Below are 27041 nucleotides of genomic sequence, written 5' to 3' on the forward strand. Positions count from 1 at the left end.
AGGTCACTTGTAAACTCGCTGTCCACAGTGAATAGGGTGACAGTGGAGTTCCAGTCACGTCTGAAAACAGTTTCTGCACAATCCAAAATCAACAAAACAGACTCTTCATGCTGTGAGAAGTGTGTTCCACGTCAATGGTCACTGCTGTTGCAGATGCAAGTGTGTTTCTATACCAACAGAAGTTATCTTCATGGTATGGGCTACAACAAAAAAGCAGATAGATGGAAGCTACTTCTCATTTCGTAAGCTGACAGCAGTGGGGATCACAAAGTCTATCACGACCTCCTCCCTTTACTGGAGTTTTCTGGCGAGTCCAGATTTGTATAATTCTCTGACAGAACACCCATCTGAGTTTCACGACTATCCTCACATGAAATTTTATTGAACCGTCTGCAAGCCACAATAAAGTATGGTTGTATTTCTTTTATGGTGTGGAGTGTCATCTGTGCATCTGGATCATCACAGCTGATGACATGCTAAACGACTACTGCTGTTCAATACATCATAATTCTCGAACAAGGCCGTCTACCTGTCTATGGCAATGTCCAGCTTACCAAACAAAGAATTGTTTTCGTGCTAAGTAACAAAATGTTAGTTTGAAAATGAGAGCATTTGCATTCTCCGGATTTAGACCAATCGTCGAATAGGATATGGAATCTTCGAGGATGTGTGGTCCATCTTTGATCGCTCCCTGCGAAAATGTTCAAATCAAAACAAAGAACTCCTAGGGACATCCGTCTCTCAGTTCTTCGCCAGAAATGGTGTGTAAATCCACTGGCCAATATTTCAGATCTTGTAAATACGAAGTTTAACTGCCTTACATATTGTAATGGACAGATCCATTAGGTACTAAAATTACACTTGTAGTCTTTGTTTCATGTTATTTTATTTAATAAAAGGTATCATTTTTATAGTGGGCGTCTATTTATTAATTGGTAAGCTGTGTGTATATCTAGCAGCTTTTTCTGATCAGCATAGACTTAATTACGATCTTTGCATCATAAATGACGAATTTTATAAACAAGAAAAATGAAAATAAATAAAATCTGTATAGGCTTAGTCCTGTGCACTCTATAAACGAGTGCTTTTATATTGGGTAGCCAAATCTTCACAACGGAGTTAGGTCTAGGTAGTAAACAAATCCTCAGTACTGGTTGCTCTTGCTTATGTACTCTTCCTTGTCGCTTTTTAAATGAAATATTATATTATTTCCCCTCTTCTGTTAATGGGCCTTGCTGGGTGACATGGTCTTCAATTAAGGTATAGTGAAGATTAATACTGAATATAGTTCTAAATATATATATAATTCTTGCTCAGAATTTACTTGGTATTATTCAGAATTCTGACTTGTCCTTGTCAAATGAAGTTACCTGCTTTTCGTTGTACAGTAGAAATCAAACAGAACAAATTGATCCTACAGAGTTAAAGTATTTATAAGTAATTTCATACACTTTAGATACATGCACGTGCCGTAATCAATTCGATGTGGAATAAAGTGTTTTTATTTGTTGAACATTTTATTTCATCAAATGTTGAATCAAACTTTAAAACAAATCTACAAAGCAAATCATCTCGAAACTTTCGTTTTAATAACAATCTGTTTTCTCAGAAGAGCACACTGCTTAAATATAAATGACGTTACAAAAATTCTAAATGTCTTTTACTATTAATATTTTATTCTTAAATCTACAAGTTTTTACTTATTTACTTTCTAATTTGAAATTTATTTTGTGATTAGAAATGTTAATTGTCATTCATGTTTCTTTCTTTCTAGTCCACTACCTAAAAATGGAGAAACACAGTGGTAAGTTTTTTCGTTTATCCTGTGGTGAGCACTAACAAAGTAAACACATTTATCCTGTAAACACATTTATCCTGCATTTAATACCGGAATAAAGTATAAATGCTTATCCTATGGTTAACACCGTAGTAAAGTGTAAATGTTTATCCTATGGTTAACACCGTAGAAAAATGTAAACGTTTAACCCGTGGTTAGCACTATAATAAAAGAACATGTAAATCTGATGATAAGTATAAAATAATCACAAGCTCAGTAAATGTGACGTAATAATACATCTCAGTTCAATTAAGATCCTTGCGAAAGAGAATTGATGAGAAAAGTCCAGATATGATGACAATTTTTCTAAGCAATTCACAACTCAATCAAAAACGTACTGCAGTTAGCCTATTGTTAGAACTACGTTGACACTTTTGTAGTTAAAAATGAGAGGTTAATAGCGTATCTTACATTTCAGTAAAGAGAACAAGTTAACATTCAGTTTCATTCCAGAACGTGTCTTCAAGGGAACATTTTCTGTAATAGATGGAGATAAATTTACAGAACGACTCAAGGATGCTTTATCTGATGAATTTCAGACAAAAGCCGAACTTTACAAGTCAAAGGTAATTCATTTAAATTGTTCAATCAAGATAAAAAAACAACAACAAGAAAACAAAAATGGGCTATTGAATGTATCACTTCCTAAATTAACTTTAAAAGAGCGTCAAAATAATGAAGAAAAATGTTTTGTTCATGCTTCATGGTACAACTACATGGTTAGAGGAGAAACTTAAGCGTTTCCGTGTAAATTTGCAATCCATTAAAATCCTTTAGAGCTCCAGAACGGAATAAACAGCTATTGTTAGATTATAAAGATATCCGATTGAACCAGAGGAATGATGTCACATTTAAAGAGAAACTCGTCCAGTCTATCACATAAATTGTCGGACTTAGTAGACATCTGATTTATTCAGATGCAAGAATTTAAAGTAAAACTTATCCAACTAATCAATAAATTTATCAGATTTAGAGGCACAAGCTTAGATTATCAGTTATGTACAAACTTAGACCGTCAGTTATGTACAACCTAGGCTATAAATTACGTAGAAACCTATAACATCAGTTATTGTACAATCTGCATCAGCAATTATATATAAATCTAGAACATCAGTTATGTACAATCTGGACTATAGTTATGTACAACCAACACCATCAGTTATATACAAACTTAGACTATCAGATATGCAGAAACCTCAATCATCAGTTAACAATAAATCCAAAATATCTCTCTTCAAATTAAGTGTCATCCACACGTGATTTTTCTTTCTAAAATTAATGCAATCAATTATTCTCTCGTTCAAAAACATAATATTTAAACCACAAAGTATTGCTTATCTGTTCCATTGTGTCTGCATTTAAATTACTTTATAGTTTTTGATAATTAGTACAATTTAAAGAAACTGGACTCTTTCATAACAACGTTTAGATTGTTTAGACGTTACTTCCAGGAAGTATCTTATTACCTGTCTATCACTACCAGGAAGTGTCTTATTACCTGTCTGTCAATACTAGGAATTATCTTATTACTTGTCTGTCAATACTAGGAAGTATCTTATTACTTGTCTGTCAATACTAGGAAGTATCTTATTACCTGTCTGTCAATACTAGGAAGTATCTTATTACCTGTCTATCAATACTAGGAAGTATCTTATTACCTGTCTGTCAATACTAGGAAGTATCTTATTACCTGTCTGTCAATACTAGGAAGTATCTTATTACTTGTCTGTCAATACTAGGAAGTATCTGATTACCCGTCTGAAAATTAAGTACTATTGAAACCAAGACAAGTACCACATTAATGTAATTCTCTTATAATGGTTAATACATGTCGTTGAAACTGTGTCCGCTGAGGATAATCCAGAATATTAACATAACAAATCCTCAAAACCGTGACGAGTTTTTCTTCGACGAGTCAAGCGAGTCTGACTACCGCAATCTTACAAATAAACACTACAACAGAAAGATGTTGTTATTATTTTAGTGTAAAGCTACACATTGGGCTATCCTGAACACTGAATCCCGGATTTTAGCATTGTAAGTCCTTAAACTTACCGTTGACCAATCAGGTGACAAACAATAACAGAAAATATCATTAACACGAAGCATACCTAACTGATGAAACAATGCATTCTAATCTTCATAACTAAGAGCATAATATTTAATTAACTATACTCGTTACTGCGGGATAAGTTTTTAGTTATAATGTAATTAGGTAACTTGCTTTGATTAGAAGTTATTATTAATTCATAGAAACATTTCCTTTCAAGTATAATACCAAGGAAATGGCAGCTTGAAATTTGAGGGAATGGTGTATGTATTACTAAATTAATTTTAAACTACACTTTATGATATGTCATATATCAAATATCATATCATTTAATTTGATATAACTCGCTAGCAAAGTTACAGCTCTTTAAAAGGCGGCTTCCGGTGGCTCAGCGGTAAACAAATAGTCTCTTAACTTCAAGCTTTATGGATTGTTAAACGAAACACCCATCACATCATGCTTCGAATAGTTACCACGAGGGGTGAGAGAGCTAGATCAAAGAACAGGAAACACGCCCTTAAAATATAATTTGTTTGTTATCAATGGTTAAAGAAATCATAGTGTGGAACTTTTATTTTGTTCTTATTCTCTTTTTTTCTTTTATTTATAGTTGGAGATGCTTTTCAACAGTAGCGTTTACAGTAATGGTTTTGTACGTGTAGACGTTATAGCTCTAGAAAGGTGAGTGTCTGTAAAACACTCGACAATAGTGTTTATAGTAGTGGTTTTGTACGGAAGAAATTATGATTCTAGAAATGTGAGTGTTCAAAAAAAGCCACATTTTATAAGGATGAAAATCCACGCATAAATTCAAAGAGAAAAATGTATTTTTTGAAAGAAATTTCAGAACATGAAGACTTATAAATGCATATTTTTGTTATAACTAAATTTATATATTAAATTTAGTTATAATTTTTATATTAAATTTAGCGAAGCATAATATGAAATTTATCTTGTCATCATAGTTTCAGTAAGGTTTAGGGCTCGGCATGGTCAGGTGGTTATGGCGCTTGACTCACAGTATGGGGGCTGCGGGTTCGAATCCACGTCACATCAAACATTATCGCCCTTTCAGCCGTGGGGGCGATATAATGTGACGGTCAATCCTACTATTTGTTGGTAAAAGAGTAGCCCAAGAGTTGACGGTGGGTGGTGATGACTAGCTGCCTTCCCTCTAATCCATCACTGCTAAATTAGGAACAACTAGCGTAGACAGCCCTCGTGTAGCTTTGCGAGAAATTCCAAACAAACCAAACGAATTAGGCTTAATTTATAAAACCAACTTCAGTAAAATGTAAAAACCATACCTGGTAAAGTAAAATTTACTATCACATTAAATAAATATTGTAAAGTGTAAAATAATAGTTGGTAAACATAAAACAATATTTATTAATGTGCAAAATCTGATTTTGTAACGTGTTTTTAAAATATGCGAATGTATAAAATATACTTAGTAAAATGTAAAATTATATTTAATAATGAGTGACACCATATTTAGTAACATATAAAACTACATCTAGTAAATGTAAAATAGTATCTAGAAATATGCAAATATGTTAATCCATATTAAGGAATGTGTAATACCATTACCATAAGCTATTATCAAAGCAAGCTACCTCCATAGACGGGAACAAAAATTAGCCAAGTAAGATAATACAGCTCACTTAATGTACCATTCTAACTAGGTGTATGCAAAAGATTAAAATGCATAGATTCAAGGGCCGGGCGTGGCTTATTTGTTAGCGTGCTGGACTATGGATCCGAGGGTTCATGATTCGACTTAGTTAAAAACAAAGATTCAAGGGCCGGGCGTGGCTTATTTGTTAGCGTGCTGGACTATGGATCCGAGGGTTCATGATTCGACTTAGTTAAAAAACATAGATTCAAGAGCCGGGCGCGGCTTATTTGTTAGCGTGCTGGACTATGGATCCGAGGGTTCATGATTCGATTTAGTTAAAAAACAAAACACTCTCACTTTGGGGACGTGAAAGCGTTATAAGAGGGACGTCAAATCCCATTATTCGATTAGAGTAATCCAAGAGTTCGTGGTGGATGTTATTGATGCTGCTTTTCTTATGCTCCATCAGTTCAAATTAGGAATGACTAGCACAGATAGATTTTGTTTAGATCCGAAACAAACAATATAATTTATTCATCAATTGGATACTCTCGTTGTTAGCTATAATCTTAGTAATGTCTCACGAGATTCGGCTAGTTTAGAAGATTTAGATTTATTTTAAATCCGTGTATATTAATCTAACAATGCAAAATGATCCCTATAATATTAATAATATATGTAATAAGAATATAAATATAAGTATTCAACATTTTAACCAATACTGTTAATGAGCCAACATTAAAAAATAATAATTACTTTCAAAACACATAGACACTATCTACATTTAGGAATGTATAATACCATAATAAACAACGCATAATAACAAGTAAAATCACATATATAATAATATGTAAAACCGTATCTACTAACATGTAAAATCAAGTGTATCGTCTTTGTTTATACTTAGCGGACGCCAAAGTGACGATCTGGTCATCCACTTCAACGTGTATCTTTCAACGAAAAACTTCCAAGGAGACTCTGCAGACCTTTACGTTATTTTAATGGAAGAATTTTTCAGTTTAAAGTACGGTGTCTTCAAAGGGATAAAAATTGATCAGAACTCTGTACAGGTTCAAGGTTAGTAAATAAACTATTTACTTTATTTCACAATTTTAAAATTTCACATTCAAATATTGTATTATACAAAGGGTCAAATTACGTTATATTAAAGCGATTTGGAAAATGCAAATCAGAAAGTCACGTGACAACCACGGCCGATATATAGTCGCGGTAGGAGGAATTATTATATCAGCATTTTGACATTGTTTGACGTTAAGCAGGTGGTGTGATGCCATCAAAAATTGATCATTTGTGCGAGAGGTATGTAACAGCCTTCAAAATATTAATGCATTTAGTAAATAAAGATGTGTTCAGATGAAGGATTTAGAATTTCGAAGGTGAGGACATCTCTTTTACTTAATGGTTTTGGAAGAATTAATATGGATAAGCTTGGGGAATAAGGACCACTCAGAAAGAGAACTGCGACAAGTCGTACTCCTGCCGTGGTGAGCGCAATGGGAATCTTGTAACATGAGAGTCCACGAACAGAAATGTCAGTGGCAAAAGCCATCCACGTACCCCAGATAACAGTACACAACATAATCAAGAAGGGTCTTCATCTGGGAAAGCAACAAAATTTGTTTCCACATTACATCTTTTCAACTGTTGCATACCTCAAATAGCTGGAGAATGAAACGGGTATTCATGTTATACCAGTCAAGTCACAAGATTTCTGTGCATTCAGACTGTTGATACTGATACAGGTAAAATTTGTGCTCTACGATAGATGGACTATGGAAAGCATGCAGGGTAAAGCAGTGTACTCTGAACTTAGCAGCCTTAAAAAGGAGAATTTTGCAATGGAATCTACGATCCAGAGCTATTTTCAAGATATACATTAATCAGAGTGAGCATGACTAGACATAGTGGAATGTAACGACGTAATGAGGCTCTAAAAGGGTTTTAATATATACTACTCAACCTCTGTATTCCACTCTTTATTGGTTAATGTAAGCATTGACTCCAGCGAATTTCCATTATGCTCTTGAATTTTTATAGATTCTGCATAAACTCTATCTGAGAATTAAACCAATAATGTGATTTATTAATATTAATAACTTTATTGTTTGTATTTTTTCATCCCTACTTCTGACGATCAGTTACTTGTTTTTTTATTTTGTGCAGAGAGAACCCCTTCAGCAACAGAGTACCATGATCCTTGGACCCCTCGCCAACAATACCCTGGTTACCTTGAAGGACTAATTACTGGCACTGTTCCTGTTACGTCACCACTGCCAACGACACCACCACGGCGATGTGGTCCAATAGCGTTAGAGTTCTGTAAAACCTTGTCTTATAACGTCACATCATACCCAAATCTGGTAGGTCACGGTGATACACATGAACTCAAAGAAGATTTGATAACATACCGTCAGATTGTGGACTTCGAATGTTACACTCTGGCTCAAGAGTTTGTTTGTCAAATTCTACAGCCTCAATGTCAGAATGATGACGTCATATTACCATGCAGGAGCTTCTGTGAAGGTAAAGCTAAACTAATATCATCGATTCTGATAATATAAATTATTATGTAACATTAAATATTCAGTTTCTTTATGATTAAACCGTTTTTTCTCTCTGGAATAAATCGAAAGGCTGAAAATACTGTACACAGGGGCGGATTAAGGGGCAGACGGGGCTGGGGCTAAATTTTTCCTACCAGGACTAATATGGTCGCGAATAAAGACTAAGGTAAAAAAGAATTAAACGCAGTTTTTTTTAGTTCGGGCCTGGAGCTATAGCCACAATAGCCCCCGCCTTAATTCACCCCTGCCTCTAATATATTGAACAAAACCCAGAACACACAGAAATACACCAGTCCACTCGCTTTCTAAACTTACCGATTTTCATGGATGCGCATGCGCACAACTTAATTGTTGACTATCAGTGAAATAAGATTACATCTCGCGATTCAAATTTAAGTTTTTACTAGATGAATTATTAATGCTGCCTGCGATTATAAAAGCTCAATAGGTAATTCATACATATTAGAAAGTTATATTTCAAGTTTGTATTGTTCTGTTTTTTCTATACACATTTACCAAATCTATGAAATGTTTTAACCTATTCCCATTGGTGGATTAGTGGTAAGCTTCAGGCCTTAATACACTAAAATTCAAGATTCGATCCCTCCAGCCGACACAGCACAGCTACATGATTGAGTAGCTTTACGCTTCACAACAAAAGTTTCGAACGTTAAAATCCAGTTTGTACGACACTTCCACAATTTTAATTCAAAAGGTTTAGAAATATACAACATGTCTTCCGACGTGAAGTTTATGTACAGTCAGTTTGAGCTATAATTATTGTATTTGCATTTGTAACTTTTAATGAACGGAAATACATGTTGAAATGAAAGCTGTTTTGTGCCGTTCTTCAACTGCAAGTGGACAACGATTGCTATCAAAGAACGTGAAAGAGCTATAAGCTTAGTTTTTTTTTTTCTTATCAACTCCTAATAATGTTTTTCTCTCTGGCTTTACAGATTTCTGGAGCTCTTGCAAAAAACTGCTTCCAAAAAAAGTTCATGACAAGATCAACTGTTCGACATATCCAAGGTACAACGGTCCCGGATCGTGTAGTCCTAAGCCCGGTGAGTTGACTGTCTTATAAACAGATTTAATGTAAACATTGTTAAGACAGTAAAAAGTTCATCAGAAAATCGACTGTTCGACATATCCAAGGTACAGCGGTCCCGGATTGTGTAGTCCTAAGCCCGGTGAGTTGACTGTCTTATAAACAGATTTAATGTAAACATTGTTAAGACAGTAAAAAGGTCATCAGAAAATCGACTGTTCGACATATCCAAGGTACAGCGGTCCCGGATCGTGTAGTCCTAAGCCTTGTAAGTTGATTGTCTTATAAAACAGATAAATATATTTTTTGAACCTTGGTAAGCGTTATCAAGTCAGATATTCTAACGCTTATCTGTCATTCCCACTTTAAACCAAGGATTTCTCCACCCCGGGTAAAAAAAAAACGCCGTATAATAACTAGCAAATCAACATTCTAAAGAACCCACCCAACGCTTATCTGTGATTCCCACTTTAAACCAAGGATTTCTCCACCCCGGGTAAAAAAAACGCCGTATAATAACTAGCAAATCAATATTCTAAAGAACCCACCCAACGCTTATCTGTCATTCCCACTTTAAACCAAGGATTTCTCCACCCCGGGTAAAAAAAAACGCCGTATAATAACTAGCAAATCAATATTCTAAAGAACCCACCCAGAGTTTAAAGAATGATTTGAACCTTTTTCTCTCAACGATTTCTCCTCTCTGGGTAAGTAACTCCGCCTGGTGACTAGAATAAGAAAGTATACAGCCTGATACTAAGTAAATTATTTGAACTTGTTTAATCTTTTCCCTATCAACTTAGAGAAACGGGTAGAATTAAATTTTCGTATTATTTCTTTCATCGTGAATACAGCCATAGCCCGATTCTCGTATTCAGACTTATGTAAAAATCTAAATTAATGGTTTCCAACCGCAGCTGGTCCGCAAGACGATTGAAGAAAATCTGTGTTTTAAAATATAAAGCTGCTAAAGTATATTATTTTACAATGTAGCTTGAAAGTACTTTAAAAATTAAATATTGTACGAAGCGGTTCATGAAATTTGGGGATCAGAACTAGCTGGTCCTCAGTTGGAAATGGGTTGGAGACACTGATCTAAAATACATCATGTTTTTTGTAGTCATGTATCGAGCTACGTGAGATGATAAAAAAATTGCAAGGACAGTTAACGAATTCATGGAGGAAACCTGATTTTTTTTTGTACTCCTACTGTTATGACATTGATACTAATATGACCAGGCGTCCAGATTTCGGCGGAACAGTCCTTTTTCGAGCTACCTGTCCCTGTAAAATAATGAACTTATCAAAATTAATACCAGTAAGCACTACCGTACTATGACTGCACACAAGATTTGTCCTGTCCTCGTACAATATCTTTTATTTTCACACATTAACGTTCAAATACATAGATAATCAAACTTATTGAGGATGTAGCAATATGAAATTAGTTTGGTTATCGTCTCATAAAACACCGTTACGCGTTGACCTTTATACAATGAAATCATTGAAATTTCGTATATTAGCGTTCAGTACTTAGTAATATTGTTATAACTGACAAAGCAATATGAAATTAATTTGCTTTATATATTTTACAATTTAGTTTGAACTCTTTATGTCTCGAAATTTTGCAGCCTGTATATATAATAGTTATTACTGTAACATTTCACTTACAGACACACTACCATTATATCAACATCTTAAACAAAATTTTGGATTTTTCTCAGATAATTTTGTTAAATAATTTTCATGTCTAGGTTAATTATAACTGCGGAAAATATGACCGTCTGTTGTGTACAACTGACAACCTTATTAATTAAAAAAAAACTTAGGTTGTTTAAAAAAATATCCTCTAATAAAAATTGTAATGATTAGATGGTATGTATTTGTGATGAATGTCATTCTTTTCTATTGAATGTTTCCAAAACACACTCCTGATTTGTTAAAGAAAATAATATCTAATGAAAAGTATAATGATAAGATGGTATGTATTTTTTGTGAAAAGACGTTTTAATTTTTTTAATGCAACCAATTTTTTTTCATCAATTAAGTGTCTCGCTTTGGACTCCAGAAGATCTGGTCACTTTACATTAATACCCCTATTGTAATCATGTTCATAACCCTTATGGTTATCACATTGGTACCTCTATTGTTATCACGTTAGCACCTCAGTTGTTATTATCCCAGTATCTCTAGTGTTATCACACTGTAACATTTTATTTTCAGGTTGTGCGAATGAGCTGAAGGCCAGAAGTCAAGTTGGTAAACTTTGTGATGGAGTAATCGACTGTCCTGATTTTTCTGACGAATTCTCGTGTGGTAAGATTTCTGTAGACTATAAAATTTAAAATCACCATGCATTAATAGAAACTATTGGAACAGAATAAGTCTCGGCCATGGAAACGAATTTAAAAAAAAGAGGGCTTGAATTAATTCTGAATAATAAAATTATGATAATTTTGGCGGTAGATAGAAGAATAAATTGTGTGCGAAGCGACAAAATATCTCAATCTTCGATACGTCCAGAAAGCTAAGCATTACAATTCATGAGACATTCACTGCAGAAAACTTTGTTTCAATGGTCAATGACACAAAATTTCTCAATCTTCGATACGTCCAGAAAGCTAAGCCTTACAATTCATGAGACATTCACTGCAGAAAACTTTGTTTCAATGGTCAATGACACAAAATTTCTCAATCTTCGATACGTCCGGAAAGCTAAGCCTTACAATTCATGAGACATTCACTGCAGAAAACTTTGTTTCAACGGTCAATGACACAAAATATCTTAACCTTCAGTGTGTTCAGAAGTTTAAGCCTAACAAGTAATAAGGGCTCACCACTTTTATATAAAATAATTGATACTAATGATTTCAAGAAAACGTTTAATAATTTACTAGTGTAAAAACTTTAATCTCAGTTCAATCTTAACCAGAGCTTTTCCTAAGGATTTTTTCAACTGCACAATTATGTTTTAACTTCATTTTTTATTACATGACGCCTTAGTACACCTCATATACATATTTGTTACAGGCCCAGTAACAAATGATCCAAAAATGAATAATATTCCAATAAATACATTTATTTATCAACCCCAGAATGGAATTTTATAATCTTAAATATGTTTTTTTTTATATTTATCCACTTGAACTTTCATATATAGGTGAATTTTCAACTGCACAATTATTTTTACAGGTGCACAGTGTATAATCAGTTGCATACTAGGAAAACCACTAATCTTATCAACGAACCGTTTTACTTAGAGTACGCGATGTCAGTTAAAACAATACTTTATTCCATTTTTAATAATATATAATAAATTAAAGGTATTTGCCAAAAAATATATTGCTTTGACTTGTTTCTTATATTTTACATTTTAATTGAGCCTTAAATGCGCTTTAAAAAAAAGTTACTCAAATACCTGAAACAAAATCTATTCCGATACTTAATAAATTCTTTCTATTTATTTGTTTTCCTTTTGAGATTTTGCATCATTATCAAATTAACTGAGTGCATTCTCTGTTTTATCTCATACATCGAAAATTTAGATGTATATTTTTTTTCTGATTTTCGATATATTATTCTAAGTGCTTATATTGCAAAGTTATGTATTTACATTAATACTTTCTACACAAAACGGATTTCGGGTTTTGTTTTGCTCTAAAGAACATTTTATACAAGGCCAGTTTTGCTTTTCTTTTTGATTTCATATGATTGTTTGTTTAGAGAGTATTTTGAATAAGGACAGTTTTTTCAAGAAGGTTTGACCTCACGTGACAGTTGTTCATGAAAATGATGATATAAGTAGCGCCTTGACCACTACTATTTCTAAGGGTATCCCAACCGAACTAATAAACTTTGGTATTGGGAGAAAAGTCTTGTTGGATATAGCAGATGTAGTGTGATTGACATATTATTACATATTCTTCTTTGCTTTCGCTCATATGTTCTTCGAAATGATTGTTTGTTTACAGAGTATTGCGAACAAGGTCAGTTTTTCTGCGGAAATAAGCAGTGTGTACAGCAGAGCAAAAGATGTGACACCTCTCCAGATTGTTTCAATGGAGCAGATGAACGAAACTGTTGTAAGTGGACACAGTAATTTTAAAGTACTCAATCCCAGGTTGTTTTGTAATGGTTATATTCTTTGAGTATTGATAACTAATTCAACTTTATAACTTTCTTTTTATTGAACGAAAATGATGGAAAAAAAATATGAATTTTGAAGAATCTTACAAACACCATAATTTCACAGTGCTATAGATGTTTCTCAAATAAAGTTAGTTAACAACACCAACTGTATTACAATTAAACGTAATATAAACATTTAGGAAGAAAGTGTAATACACAAGGCTTTGTCCACAGGTTGTTTTATTTAACAAGTCGGAACGGGCGTAGCTATGTGGTTAACATACTGGACTGTGGATCCGAGGGTTCATGGTTCTCGTCCCTTTGCATAACAAATACGCCCCGTACCATTAAAGTGATGGTCAAATCACATTATTTGACAGAGAAGGGTAGCCCAAGAGTTGGCGGTAGATGCTGTTGGCTAGCTACTCCTTTTAGTTTGTGAGTTCAAAATTAAGGACAGTTAGTGCTGATAGCCCTTACGTAACTTCATGCAAATATCATAACCAAGCTAAACATTTAACAAGTTTAAAAGAACAAACATTTCTTTTCATTTATTTCAGAAAGAATCATTTTATTTCATTTGCTGCTTAAGTAATTTAGGGTTGACCTTAAGTAATAAATGAATTATTGAGTTAATAAAAGACAGTTACAAATATCTATCTATATCTCTGTTTATCCGTGTGTCCAACTTTCTCTATCTGTCTGTCTTCATGCACAAATGTTTATTTCAATTTAAAAAGAAGTCAAACAGACTGCTTATAAAGGGAAGTAAAGAAAAATAAGTGTGATCACTTGTTGTCTAATTGTAGATTAAAACTCAAATCACGATATAGGTTTTTAAACTTAATTCGATGCTCTACCATCCCTCTAGTGGCTGTAGCACCCAGCATATCCGATCTCAAGGAAGCGCCTCAATCAAAATACCATGAAGGCTATTTGATATTCATCGAAAGAGGAAAGTTTGGAAAAATCTGTACAGACTCCTGGAAGAATACCACATCCCCGTCTCAACGAGATATAATACTTCAGACCTTAGCCATCTCAACATGCAACATGTTAAATTACCAGTAGGTTAATCTTTTCCTTAACCCTAAATCTCCAGCTCCTTATGTTCATGTTGAATGTTTTAATTGTTACGAGTTATTGAGACATTTAAAACAGTTATATAACCATAAGTGGACAGAATTAAAAATACACTTCGTTTTTGTTTATTCGCTATACATTAACAGGGATAAGCTTTTGTTTTAAAACAAGACTTCAGGGATGAAAAAAATAAATAAATATATATTAACGATAATTTAGCTTCAATAATTTACCAAGGCTGTTTGCGTAATTAATGCAATTTTATAATTTATGTACTATATAAATGTTTATATGATTTAACTTTAACAAGTTATTAAGAGAGAATGGATGTTTAATAAAATTTTAAGTTATTCTATATCTATTTCAATTATTTGGTTACTTGCAAATTGCTAAGTTAACAGTGAGTTAGCTTTCATGTAAGTTATTCATATTATTGGAGCACTTTAATATTTAATTTATGCAACTAAAAATTCGTAAATGTATGATTCAGTATGTTTATTTGCATTATCTTATCAAGAAACGAAAAATTCAATTTTTTTTAATTGGGTGCTTAATCTGATAATAAAATTTTTTTTCATATAAATCTTGATTGTTGCATAATATGTGTTTGTTTTTAGAGCTTTAATGTCTATACCTGTGAATTTTCTGAAATATAGCAAGCATTGAAATAATCTTATCCGTTACTGACGCATTAATTTTAAGATTAGTAGTCTAATAACTTATTTTAACTTGCAACACCTAATTTATGAATTTACTGATCTGTTCAATAGTCTAGCAAATTTTCAGAAGTCAGATTTTCTGTAATTACAGAACGGCAGATCATGTCGAGATACGTAGGGATGTAGAAGAAGATGGACTTTATGTGGAGTTGGAGGAGCCTTTATCGTCCACTGTGGAGTGAGTATCCAAGTTATTATTTATTAATCTTTTCACTAAGCACTAGCTTTTTTACGGGAATGATGATTGATTACTTATCTTTTAGTATAAAATATTGTTTTTGAAAATGACATTTTCCCAGCAAACGTTCAATATATGAGATAGGGTTTTTATCATTATGTATCAAGACTTATTGAACCTACATGTTTTTCTGACATATTGAATTAGTTATACATCGACCCTATCTGTCCTCCAGACTGTCTAGTTTTTATCTAGAAATTATATTTAATTTACTCGTTTCACCTTTTTCACCCTTTTTTGTTGCTTGAATATAGATTTTTATATCACTAACGATATAAGCAAATTGACTTTTTCCACTGATAATCAAGTTCCTCAGTTTTTGAAATTAAGAGGATTGATCGTTTTTTATCCAGGGCCCTGACTTTAACGCGCCAACAACATTTTTTTTTTCCATGTATAATAAACACATGATCGAAATTTCCAATTTCAGACTCAGTAAAGTCAGGTCTAGGTCAGTCTTGCCAGATGTATAACTACTGACTTCATTTGTTTCTCAGCAAGTGCCCCCCAGTAGTACAGCGGTATGTCTGTGGACTTACAATGCTAGAAATTGGGTTTCGATACCCGTAGTGGGCAGAGCACAGATAGCCCATTGTGTAGCTTTGTGCTTAACTTCAAAACAAACAAACTCAGCAAGTGCTGCCTGGTGGCCAGATAGTTTGATCTATGGTCTGTCAAAAGCATCATTTTGAATGTTCTTAAGCTATCGTGCTCTGCCCAATGCAGGGATCGAACTCCGAATTTAAGCGTGATACGCCCCAAGATTACCGCTGAGTAACCATTTGATGTTGTTCTCATTTCATGAACAATGACAAAGTGAAATTGTTTTTGATAGTGGAATTTCGTTAATTATGCCTAATATTCTCTTCAACGTTATTGTTTTAAGCTATATTTACTTTAGGTAAGTTTGCGTAATTTAAAATTTTGCCGTATAATTAATGCATAATTTTTATTCTGCATAATCAATAATTTTATGGCCGAGAAAAATCGGGGACTACTTATAAGAATGATGTTTCAGGCCCTCTGCTGTCTTTGGAAGTACTTCTTCGATCTTCAGTCGTGCTTAGTCTGGTGATCATATTTACACAATATTGCCCAGAACCATAATTGTTACTAAAACAAGCTTCTAAGAACAGTAGAGAAGTCAATTTTAGATCATAACTTTTTATAGATTTTACCGAAGGCATTCTACTTCTGCATGGACATATGCTTATCGTACCAGTTTTAAATATATGAAAGACACAAAAGTACATGGGAAGACTTGACACCCATGCGATCAAACGGGTTGTTATTATTACAGTTTCTTCGGCCTTTTTCCATGAAAAACCTATTGATTTCGGGGTTGGCTGGAAGCTTGTGAACTTGTGTCTACTTCAAATTCTTCTTTATTATTTTGTTATCTGTAGTAGAAGATACACCCAGTTTAATTACAATGATATTTTGGGTCGGAAGGTTCTCTTTTGTAAACATAACCTCCACTTTGTAGACGAATATTTCTTTGGATTAGTTTGAAGTGTGGTTTCGGAGCTTGTTTATGTTCGAAATACTCTGCTATGCGAGTTTTTTGCTTTTATGGCTCCCTTTTTGCAAATGTTCTGTTCCTTGGGTGTGAGATATTCTATAAGCGATATTGGACTACCAGAATGGTCGGAAGTTCGTCGTGAATCAAATATATATCTCCTGTAGCACCTAAGCTCGACACTCCATAGCATTAGCAAATGCAAATCGTTGTTATAAAGTGCTACTAACCATTTGCAGTAGAAAGTTTTGCTGAATTAAATAGGATTAAGCGATAGCGCTATTATTATACTAAAATGTAAGATAAAAAGAAAGTATACGTTACTAAAAAGAAATGAATAAAATTAACGTTCTGCTGTGTACTTAATTAAGGGTTAAATTTTTCTTAGTATTAGCCTTTATATAAGAACACTGTAAACAGTTGAGACATTAGTACTTTCGTTGGTATTGTTGTATTCAGCATTCAATGATACTCCGGAAGATGTGTTTTAGTTTAACAACAGAAAGTCAGAGTAAAATTATTTGTTTCATTTTAACAAGCGCTGTTTCCACTACGAGAATTTAACCTTTCAAATTTACACCTGAAACGGGGAGGAAAAGTATCCAAGTGTCTTAAGTGTAAAATACTTACAAATGCTTTCAAATATATATCTTTAAAACATGGACTAAAATTTAAATGGACATCCATAACAGCATTAATGTTTGGCTTGTCCATCATACTGTTTGGTTTTGATGTATAGGTTTGCAGCGGAAGTAGCGAATCAAAGAGTAGCTTAGTTTTCTGTATCATCTTTTCTTTACTCAAACTCACGTTTTGGTAAGGAAAAAAATTCAGAAACACATACATATTGCCCTTATGACTCAGATTCTGATTGATGTGTTTTGCATTGTTTCTTAAGGTTCTCAGAGACCCCCTGTGAAAGTCGTCATGTTGTCTACATGAAATGTGCAAACCTTGGTGAGTAACAATTGTTTTAATTGGTAACGTATTCTGTAAGTAATCATGGTGAATGTGGTGTGCGATTATTCCGAGAACAACAGTGCTTTAATGGAGCATGCCAGTAGTTCATATAGATTAATTGTTTAACTTACTTGGGAAAAGCGCTTCTTACTTCTCGGAAAATTCTGTCAGGGACGAATCAGGGGTTACTACAAAGCGATTAAAATACACTTATTTCCATCAGTATAAATAAGTTTTCTCTCACAAAATAAATGAAAAATAAATTGAAAGATATATTAAACTATCAAAGTTCTATAGGTACAAGAAGGATTCTCCCCAGTTTACAAGAAGAAATTTTAAAGAGAAAAATATACGTGAACACCTAGAATTAGATTTGACGAAGAAAGGCTACCGACAAAGTCACGCGAAAACACCTATAATCAGATTTGACGAAGAAAGTCTACAAAGAAAGACATACGAAAACACCTAGAATCAGATTTGACGAAGAAAGCCTACTTAAAATGCTATACGAAAACAGAGAATCACATTTGGTGAAAAAACAATTTGTTGAAAGATATTGTTTTGGTCAATAGGATTCAGTTAATCTCTGGTTAGGAAGTTGCTTGTCTGCCTTTATATGTTTCTCTTCTTTTTTCCTTCTTAGTCCTTAATAAAGATCGTTCGACGGAAACCGAAAATATAACTACATTTTCTGTTTTATACAGTTATTTAATCATGTCAAAATTTTCAATCGTTATTGCTGCATTTGTCGTGGCCAAAATGTTTGCATACTGTTCTATATTGATGTTATTGTCTACATGCATGGATGGAGTAGTTATCGAGTAAATGCCCGAGTAGTAACAGAGAAGGTAGCGTATGATCAGACAAACATACATGTACGAGTTGTTATTCTGGTCTGTATAAGTTGTTTTGAGCATTTGTTTGTCAAAACACACATACACACCTGTTTTGTATGAAAGGACGAGTTTTTGGTATAATCTTTTTCGAAACAGATCAACGTTGTTCAAACAATTTCTCTGTATTTGTTATAGGGTCATGCCTCTTCACGTGACAGAAATTATAGGGCGTCAAATTGTTCGACTGTCCAGAAATGGTATGAAGCAAACGCATCGTCAGAACAGTAGGGTACTCTCAGTGTACTGTATCCAGAATATTGAAACGTCATCGGATTACAGGAAACGTTGTTTCAGGAAATTCTACTGGTAGACGCGGAAAAACTATTGCCCGAGATGACCGTGTTTTGATCAAGTTAACACGTCAAGGTCGAAAGAAGTCTTGTAACACCTTGTAACATGAACACATTTATTCCAGGGTATCCATAAGAACAGTAAATATAAGATTGACCAAACAACGTTAGTTTGCAAGAAGGGCTACCTGCAAACCGATATTAACCAGAATTCACCATCGTCACTGTGTTACTTAGGCAAGACAGCATGCCAACTCAAAATTAGGACACTGGCAACACGTCATCTTTTCAGATGGATCCTGTTTTTGGCTTGTTAAAGCTGGTGGTAGGATTCGTGTTTGTCGTTTGTTTGGAGAACAGATGAGGGAAGACTGTCTTTCCCATAGAAAACACACAAGAGGTGGCGCAGTACATGTTTGAGCAGCTATTCATCATGGTAGGAAAACTGCTCTTTATATCCTCCAGGGAAACGTCAATGGTGACTCTTACAGGTATCACATGGAAACAATATTTGTGCCATATGCTAAGACAAATTTAGGCAATAACTTAGTGTTTCAAAATAACAATGCCACTGCCCACAGTATGCCTGTTGTACAGAATTATCTTGATCAGCAGGACGTTACAAGAGGGGCATGGCCAGCAAAGTCTCCAGATTGTAATCCCATTGGGAACTGTTGGGCAGAGATGAGTCGGAAAATTGCTAACCATGATCCTAAACCAGTTACTATAGCTGAGGTTCAGCGCCTTCTAGTGACAAGTCGGGATGAAATCAATACCTCATCAACAGTATGCCATGTTGCCTTACAGAGGTTATTAGAGTCGAAGAGGACCAACGAAGTACTGAATGTTTAATACAAGATAATTAAAAAATGCTAATTTCAAAAGGGGAATAAGGATCATCAAAAAGTTCAGAAACAAGTTGAATCAAAATGCAAAGATTATATTTTTAAGCCTACAGCTAGGGACTCTACAAAAAAGTTAACAAACCAAGCTGGAAATAATATCTACATTATTTTCTCATGCTACAAATCCCTATTTTGACTCTATGTCTACAGTACTTATCAATTTTAGTGAACTCAAGTCCCCCAGTGGCACACCAGTATGACTGTGGACTTACAATGCTAGAAACCGGGTTTCAAAACCAGTGGTGGGCAGAGCACAGATAGCCACTGTATAGTATTGTGCTCAACTTCCAACAAACAAACAGATATACTCAATACTGCATTCATAACTATTTTCCAGGCTTCAATAAAACATTCGTAGCCGTTTTTGTTTTTGTAGCGGCTTGTAAAACTATAATAATTAATAATGAGGCTGGGGACATTGTTATAAATATACACATTGTTTACTCTAATAAAACGAAATGTATCCGACTGGTATAATGGTGGTTAAATGGCTTTTACATTTCTGCGATGCTAGAATGGCTTCGAATAGCTTATGTTGGTGGTGAAGTAGAACTTAAAAAAATTTAGAGGGTCTTAATCTCGACTTTCAAGAATCAACTTATAAGTAGCCCTACAATCTTCGCAGGAATTTACTTAGTAGTTGTACATAGATTTTGGCGCAGTTTACCTAGCTTTTTTTTTTTGCTGTAAGCTTCGGTGCTTGAATGGCTTCGAAGAGAAACTTGGCAAGTAGCGATGAAAAAACTGGTAAAATATCCCCTTTTCTTTCAAAAATCAACATAAAAGTACTCCTATGACCTGCACAGGAGTTTTTTAGTGGGTTTTCCCAGGTTTAAATAAAATATTCATATCTGTTTTTGCTTTAGGCTTGTGAAACAAGAATAGTAATAATAACATGAAGAATAAATGTATGAATTATGTCTAACAATAAGAAAATCTACTTTTTTTGCTATTATCAATATTTTAGAAGCCTTAGCCATTGAGATAGAAGATCTTGAGTGTTGTTGCAAGAACAAATCTACTTCTTAAGATAGATTTCCCCGTATATTTTATTGGAATGTTTGTGGAATTCCTGGGCGATCCCTATTATGAACCACTATTGTGGTTGATGATGAACTGATATAAGGTTGCAGACGCTATTTATAATAATTTGATATTATATTTTGTCATTATATATGTTTTGGTAAGGTTTGTTGTGATAGGTGGAATGCTGAATTACACATCTTTCTACAGGTGTCTGATAAAATTGTTTGCTGTTCTAATAAATCGTTCATGATGTCCATAGAACTTATTTCATTGTACAAGTTAGATATATAGATGATTAATATAACATGCATTTCTCAGTTTGACAGCGCTAAGTGTATTTGTATTCCATCTTAATAATAATAATCTTATGTATTACAAAATATGTAAACATTTTGGCCAAGACTGTATTGATAGCATTTCTGCTTAACAGGCCCATAATATGTTACATCGAAAATTTTAAAAGAGTAAATATTGAACTGTTTTGTCATTATTTATCTTACACACAAACATTATACTAGCTCGCTGTGTCTGACAATTTGGTGTTTTCTCTCTACAGAATGTGGAGTCAACACTCCATTTAAGAACAGTCTTCACCCTGTACAACTACAAAAAGTAACCCATGGCAACTGGCCTTGGTACGCTGTCCTGATACAGAATGGAGAACACGCCTGCGATGGTACTTTAGTTGACCAGGCATGGGTCATTACCTCCACTGTTTGTTTTAACAAGTAAGGATGTTTGTGTGTTGTTAAGTACAAAACTAAATAATGGGCTAATTGCGCTCTTATCACTGCTAGTACCAAAACAGCAGCAAGTAAGGATCATACACAGTTTGGCCTTATAACATACAGAAACATGATAAATTTAGATGCTTTAAACAGACTTTCATTCAATTATTGCATAGAGCTCACACAAGAGATTAACACCGAACAACTGTCAACGTTAATGGTTAGCAGTCCGCACTAAGTACAAGTAGATAGTTCCATAACAGTAGATGTTTAACAACTTTAGACTCCAGTTAGCATTTAGATATATAATTATTAATTCAAAAACTCAACTTTTTCATGGTCATTTCAGGTCAAATTATGGACAGAGTAGAATGTGTCAGAGTATTTAAACACGAGTTGAGTTGTCTTATGCGTCGCTCTATAACGTTAGTGAAAATTATTTGGTCCAGATATTCGTGCAAAGCTACCCAAAGGCTATCTACATTAACCGTTTCTAATTTTAATCTTATAGACTAGAGGAAAGGCAGCTAGTCACTAGCACCCACCGTTAATTCTTGAGTTACTCTAATCGAATAGTGGGATTTGACCGTCACTCTTATAACACACCCATTGCCCTATAGTGTGCAGCGCGATTTGGGGCAAAGGAACGCGAACCATGGACCCTCAGATTCATAGTTTAGCACGCTAGTCGCCAGAGTACACTAGAACAATAGCACATCTGTTTTTCCATTTCAATAAATGAAAACCTAAATATGTACAAATTATCTGATTCACCAGAGTTTCAAACTTTCTTACATTTTAACGCTGCATAATGTTACATTCTTGTGACTTAGATACCCCAGGACCAACTGGACAGTCCGGCTTGGAAGTGTGAGATTAGGATCATCCTCACCATACGACCAAGAACGACGAGTAGCTGGAGTCATTAAATCGCCTTTTGGAGCTGGAGAAGTGACTCTAATAAAACTGAATACACCAGTGACCATGACAGACTACACTATCCCTGTGTGTCTCCCTCAACCAAACATAACAATTTTACCAGGAGATGACTGTTTCACTCTAGGATGGGATGTCAAAGGTGAGCTAAAATGTTGCCCTGCTTAAAGGATGTTAATTGCACATTGCATTTTATTAGCATACTTTGTATATGTTAATGAAGTAACAAGCCATCGCAGATACGTGCCTTGGCGCCATGGGTGAAATGTTTACCATATTTGTTTCATGGCCCTTGTTTTACCATTCGACAGTGTAATGTAAACGGTGTAGTAGAGCTAAAGAGGACGACATTTTCAAGAAAAGAGTATTTTATGTTCCCTGTGGAATTAGAAATAATTGCACAGCAGAATATGTAGGACAGCATCAGGCTCTGAAACCACACCCCAATCCACTTTTGAAACGCACCTTCTCAAAAGTAAAAGGATTTCCAAAGAGAACCCTCTAACCCCCAAAAAGCCATTGTGATGGAACTTTGCGTATCCCCAAGTGCCATTAAAAAGAATAATGAACGGAGATTTGAGTGGTAACTACGGATCTCGAACCAAATGTTAACAAGCTTTCAGCCACGTCTCGAAATCAACATCTGTTTTCATAAGAAATATGATAGAAGAAAAATCAACGAAACAACCCACACTTTTGGAACAAAACATTATTACAAAAGCTAGGAAACTAGTTTCAACTCTTTAGAACTGAATAGGATATACGAAAGTGTCGAAACTAGTTTCCTACTTTTCGTCTCAATATTTTGTTCCAAAAATGTGGGTTTTTTCCGTTAATTTAGCAAACATACACGGTATTGTGCATTTTACACTAAAATGAGGGGAGAAATTAAAACCACAGAAACCATATTCTACTACGTACCTGATGCTTTCCCAGATGTAACTCCAATGGTCTTTTGTAACTTTGTGTTGATTAAACGTGGTCCAAGAAGACGACATCCATACACAGTTGAAAGTCTGTAGAGTGTTTGTCAGAATACGCCGACTAATATTCACCTTCCTGTCCTTTACGACTTCTTGCAATAGAAATTTTCGAGTTGGACAAGAGTGATTAATCGTGACCATCTATGCTCGACAATGATGGAAGTAGCTTCAAAGGCAGCAGGGGATCTGGAACAAAGTGCTGATCATTTTAGTAAGTCAGTTAACGTTCCATGCTAAATCAAATACCAAAGGTCACTACCAATATTAAAGTTCTTATCCTCATAAAGAAACCAACAAGTCTCAATCAACCTTAATTTTAATACCTTAAACAAGAATGGACGTTCCCGGTCTGCATCTCCCTGCTCTGCTCTACACCTCTCAGTTCTCCTAAGCCGGCCGTCACGTGGTCATCCGTCGCACACGTCCCGCGAAAGAAAGATAAACTTCCGAAGACAACACCCAACTCAGCAAGGGACTCCTTTTTTCTCTTCGTTTCCACGTCCCCTCGCAGCTCTTCCCTTGGCTTGTGATTTCGTCACTAGGACAAGTAATTATTTAACCTTCACTTATGTAAGCATTCAATTCTTAAAAGTCCCGGCCACTTAATTCTAATTATGTAGCGGGGTGAAGAGAAACAGAAGTTTCTGACCGCCCCTGGTTATATTTCATTCCCTTTCGGAGAATGAGATATACTTTTAACCTAAATTCCTACCATGCCTGTCCAGTAAATCAGTTAAATAGCAGTTAAAATAATTGAAAAAAAAAGCTGGTTCTTATATAAATGATATACTAAAATAGACTATATAATGGTATCTTGTACGTATAACTAAAGTCCTTAACATGAGAACCATTGCCAGATATGCCAGTTTATACTAATATGAAATGATGGAGTACAAATTTGAAGGTTTCCTTCAGTTTTTTATTTTTATTTAATTGTCTAAAACTTTTAGATTTGCGACGACATCTTGCGGGATATATTTCTATTATTTTTTTAATTTGTAATGCCATCTTAAGTATGTTCGTAGTAATGTTAAGTACAGAAATGAAACCCAATAAACGCGGACGCTTACGGATAGTGGACGTTTCTACATCAGCATTTAATACATTCATGATTAGGTATTTCATCTAGTTAAGTTATACGAGTTTTGTTATTGTCGATGTTTTTGATACTAATATTAGCATGTTGTGAAGTTTTTTTTTATGTTTGTTTATGCTTAAGCATTTTTTAAATTTGTTGTGTTGTGTCGTGAGAATTGTTTGAGTTGGATAAACTGGTAGTGAAATCTTGAAGAGTTTCCCGTAGACACAATTTTTGAGGTTTGTTATGATATTTTGCGGTATTCTTCATGGTTTGATGTGTATTTTTAGGTTTGTTACAATGAGTTGTGGAGTTTGTCATAAATGGGAACTTGTACGTTATTTGTTTTTCAAGGTGATCAGTTACAGCAAGTTATGACGAGGATAAGCTTTCCAGGATCTTGCACAACCAACGGATCATTTCCATTTCACGACATTGAAAACCTGTGTACGGAAATGGTTGGAAATACCCTGACTAACATATGTATGGTAAGACTTTAGCTGTTTTCCTTAATTGCTTCAAAAATCTACCGTTTCTTTGATTGTTTTAGAATTTTCTTGCAACGCTACACAAGAAAGCTATCTGTGCATATGCGTTCCTAATTTTGAGCTTATAAACTAGAGGGAAGGTAGCTAGACAACAGTATCCACTGCCAACACTTGGGTTACTCTTTTCTGACTAAGTAGTTAAAATCTTATAGCTTGCCTACACCCAGAGTGCGTAGTACGTTTTTTTTTTTATACAACGGAACGCGAACCATAAACCCTCGAATTTACAATATGGGCACGCTAACCATTGAGTCACGCCCTGCCAAAAATTACTATTAAACTTATGTCTATATATTTGGTAAACTTACTGTGCTGTTTAAAAGTTTTTCTCTCAACAGCAATTTACGTTACTCATCCTTGGGCTATAGTTCTTACCACTTTTGAAAGATGTCAGTTAGAAAGAATAGAATAAGGGCGAACTCAATAACGACCAATCAATAAATCCTTTATACATCTAACTCATTCACTCTAATATTTAAATACAGCTTCTGCTTGACCATTTTTTTCTGAAGACACGAAAACTGGAATAATTTCTTTTACAGTTTTGAATTTCATAGATGTTTTTTGTTGTTGTCACTTTTGTATTAAATGGAATTCTTAGCTTTATAGGATTATAAAAATTTAACTGCAACTTTACCCTGTTTTTAGTGTATTTTAGGTCCAAAGTTTGTTGATAACACTACATAGTAAAAAAATTCAGAAGGTTTTTTTTCGATCGTGACTACATATCTAAACCTACCAATCGGCACACATCATTTTAACACCCTAAGTATTACCTTGTAACCAAGCCAAAACAAATAATTTCAACAAGTGAGCCAATCCTCCAAGTAGTAACATGTAACCAATACACAATAAATCATTTCAACCTGAAAACTAAATCTCTAAGTATTACCTTGTAGCCAAACCAAAATAAATCGTTTCAACAATAGAGTCAAACCTTATTTTTATCGGAAATATTCATTACTCCCCTGACTTGTTCAGGAACAATATTTTAATATTTTTACTCTTTTTTTTTTATTTCATAAAAGCTTCTTATTAATTGTATATTGTTTTAGTTATACTATCCAATATTAATGCCAAGGATTAAGTCCTTTTTAAACTTTTGGAAACGATTTCATGAAATCGTAAACAAATATTTTGTGGAAGTAGCTAAGAGTGACCTTTCTCCATTTATGATTTTTGTCTGTTTATAATTAAGCACAAAGCTACACAATGGGCTATCTGTGCTCTACCCACCACGGATATCGAAACCCGAATTCTAGCGTTGTAAGTCCGCAGGCATACCGTTGTGCTATTGGGGGGTTCCATTTATGATCCCAGTTGAATACCAAATTTATGCTTCTTTATCTTGAATTTTCTTCAGTTCAAAGTTACGTAGAGTTTTAATGTGTTATTGTTTTTTGTTTTTGTTTTACTCCATTGCAGGGAAAGGAACTAGGAGGGCGATCTCTATTTTGTCAGAAGAATACTAAATGGTATCTTGCAGGAATTGGAAGTCAAGAAGTAACTTGTAAAGAATATGTCATGCCTCGCGTATTTCACAGAATAACAACGCATGCTCAATGGATCACGTACACCATAGAATCTCTTCGACCAACCTGAACTCGGGAGGTGTTTTATTATATAATTCGTATATACTCTGTTAGTGCTGCACCATATCAAATAGTGACTTCGCTAGTGAAAAGACCAAAGGTCTCATTCCCGTTATATACGTTTTATAGATCTCATGCTGGGAGATTAAATACTATAAATAATAATAATAAAACTAATATTAAGTATTACATACTTGTTATCTTGTTTCATTTCGTCACTGTGGTATTTCGTGAAACTTATTACGAAACAAACAAACGAAAAAATCGTGCC

At 34.3% G+C, this 27041-nt stretch overlaps 1 protein-coding gene across 1 annotated transcript; it reads left to right on the forward strand.

Moving 5' to 3' along the window:
• The first annotated feature begins 699 nt into the window (after nucleotides 1-699).
• On the forward strand, nucleotides 700-26834 carry LOC106468833 (atrial natriuretic peptide-converting enzyme-like). The gene is made up of 15 exons (XM_022398033.1): nucleotides 700-761; nucleotides 2256-2403; nucleotides 4498-4568; nucleotides 6413-6582; nucleotides 7690-8049; nucleotides 9050-9157; nucleotides 11365-11457; nucleotides 13113-13223; nucleotides 14141-14336; nucleotides 15163-15249; nucleotides 17727-17785; nucleotides 21462-21633; nucleotides 22467-22711; nucleotides 24985-25118; nucleotides 26604-26834. Exons 1-15 carry the CDS (start codon nucleotides 700-702, stop codon nucleotides 26778-26780), a joined length of 2193 nt encoding a protein of 730 aa, XP_022253741.1. The 3' UTR covers nucleotides 26781-26834.
• Nucleotides 26835-27041: the final 207 nt, after the last annotated feature.

This window comes from Limulus polyphemus, unplaced genomic scaffold, assembly GCF_000517525.1.
Source record: "Limulus polyphemus unplaced genomic scaffold, Limulus_polyphemus-2.1.2 Scaffold92, whole genome shotgun sequence".
Taxonomy (NCBI): domain Eukaryota; kingdom Metazoa; phylum Arthropoda; class Merostomata; order Xiphosura; family Limulidae; genus Limulus; species Limulus polyphemus.

What these genes read in the sequence shown, in the direction of transcription:
- LOC106468833 (XM_022398033.1), top strand. Translation starts at nt 700, where the DNA reads ATGTTCAAATCAAAACAAAGAACTCCTAGGGACATCCGTCTCTCAGTT. An exon ending in TCCACTGTTTGTTTTAACAA is followed by an intron (nt 21,634 to 22,466) that starts GTAAGGATGTTT and finishes CTTGTGACTTAG; the next exon opens with ATACCCCAGGACCAACTGGA. An exon ending in CCCTGACTAACATATGTATG is followed by an intron (nt 25,119 to 26,603) that starts GTAAGACTTTAG and finishes ACTCCATTGCAG; the next exon opens with GGAAAGGAACTAGGAGGGCG.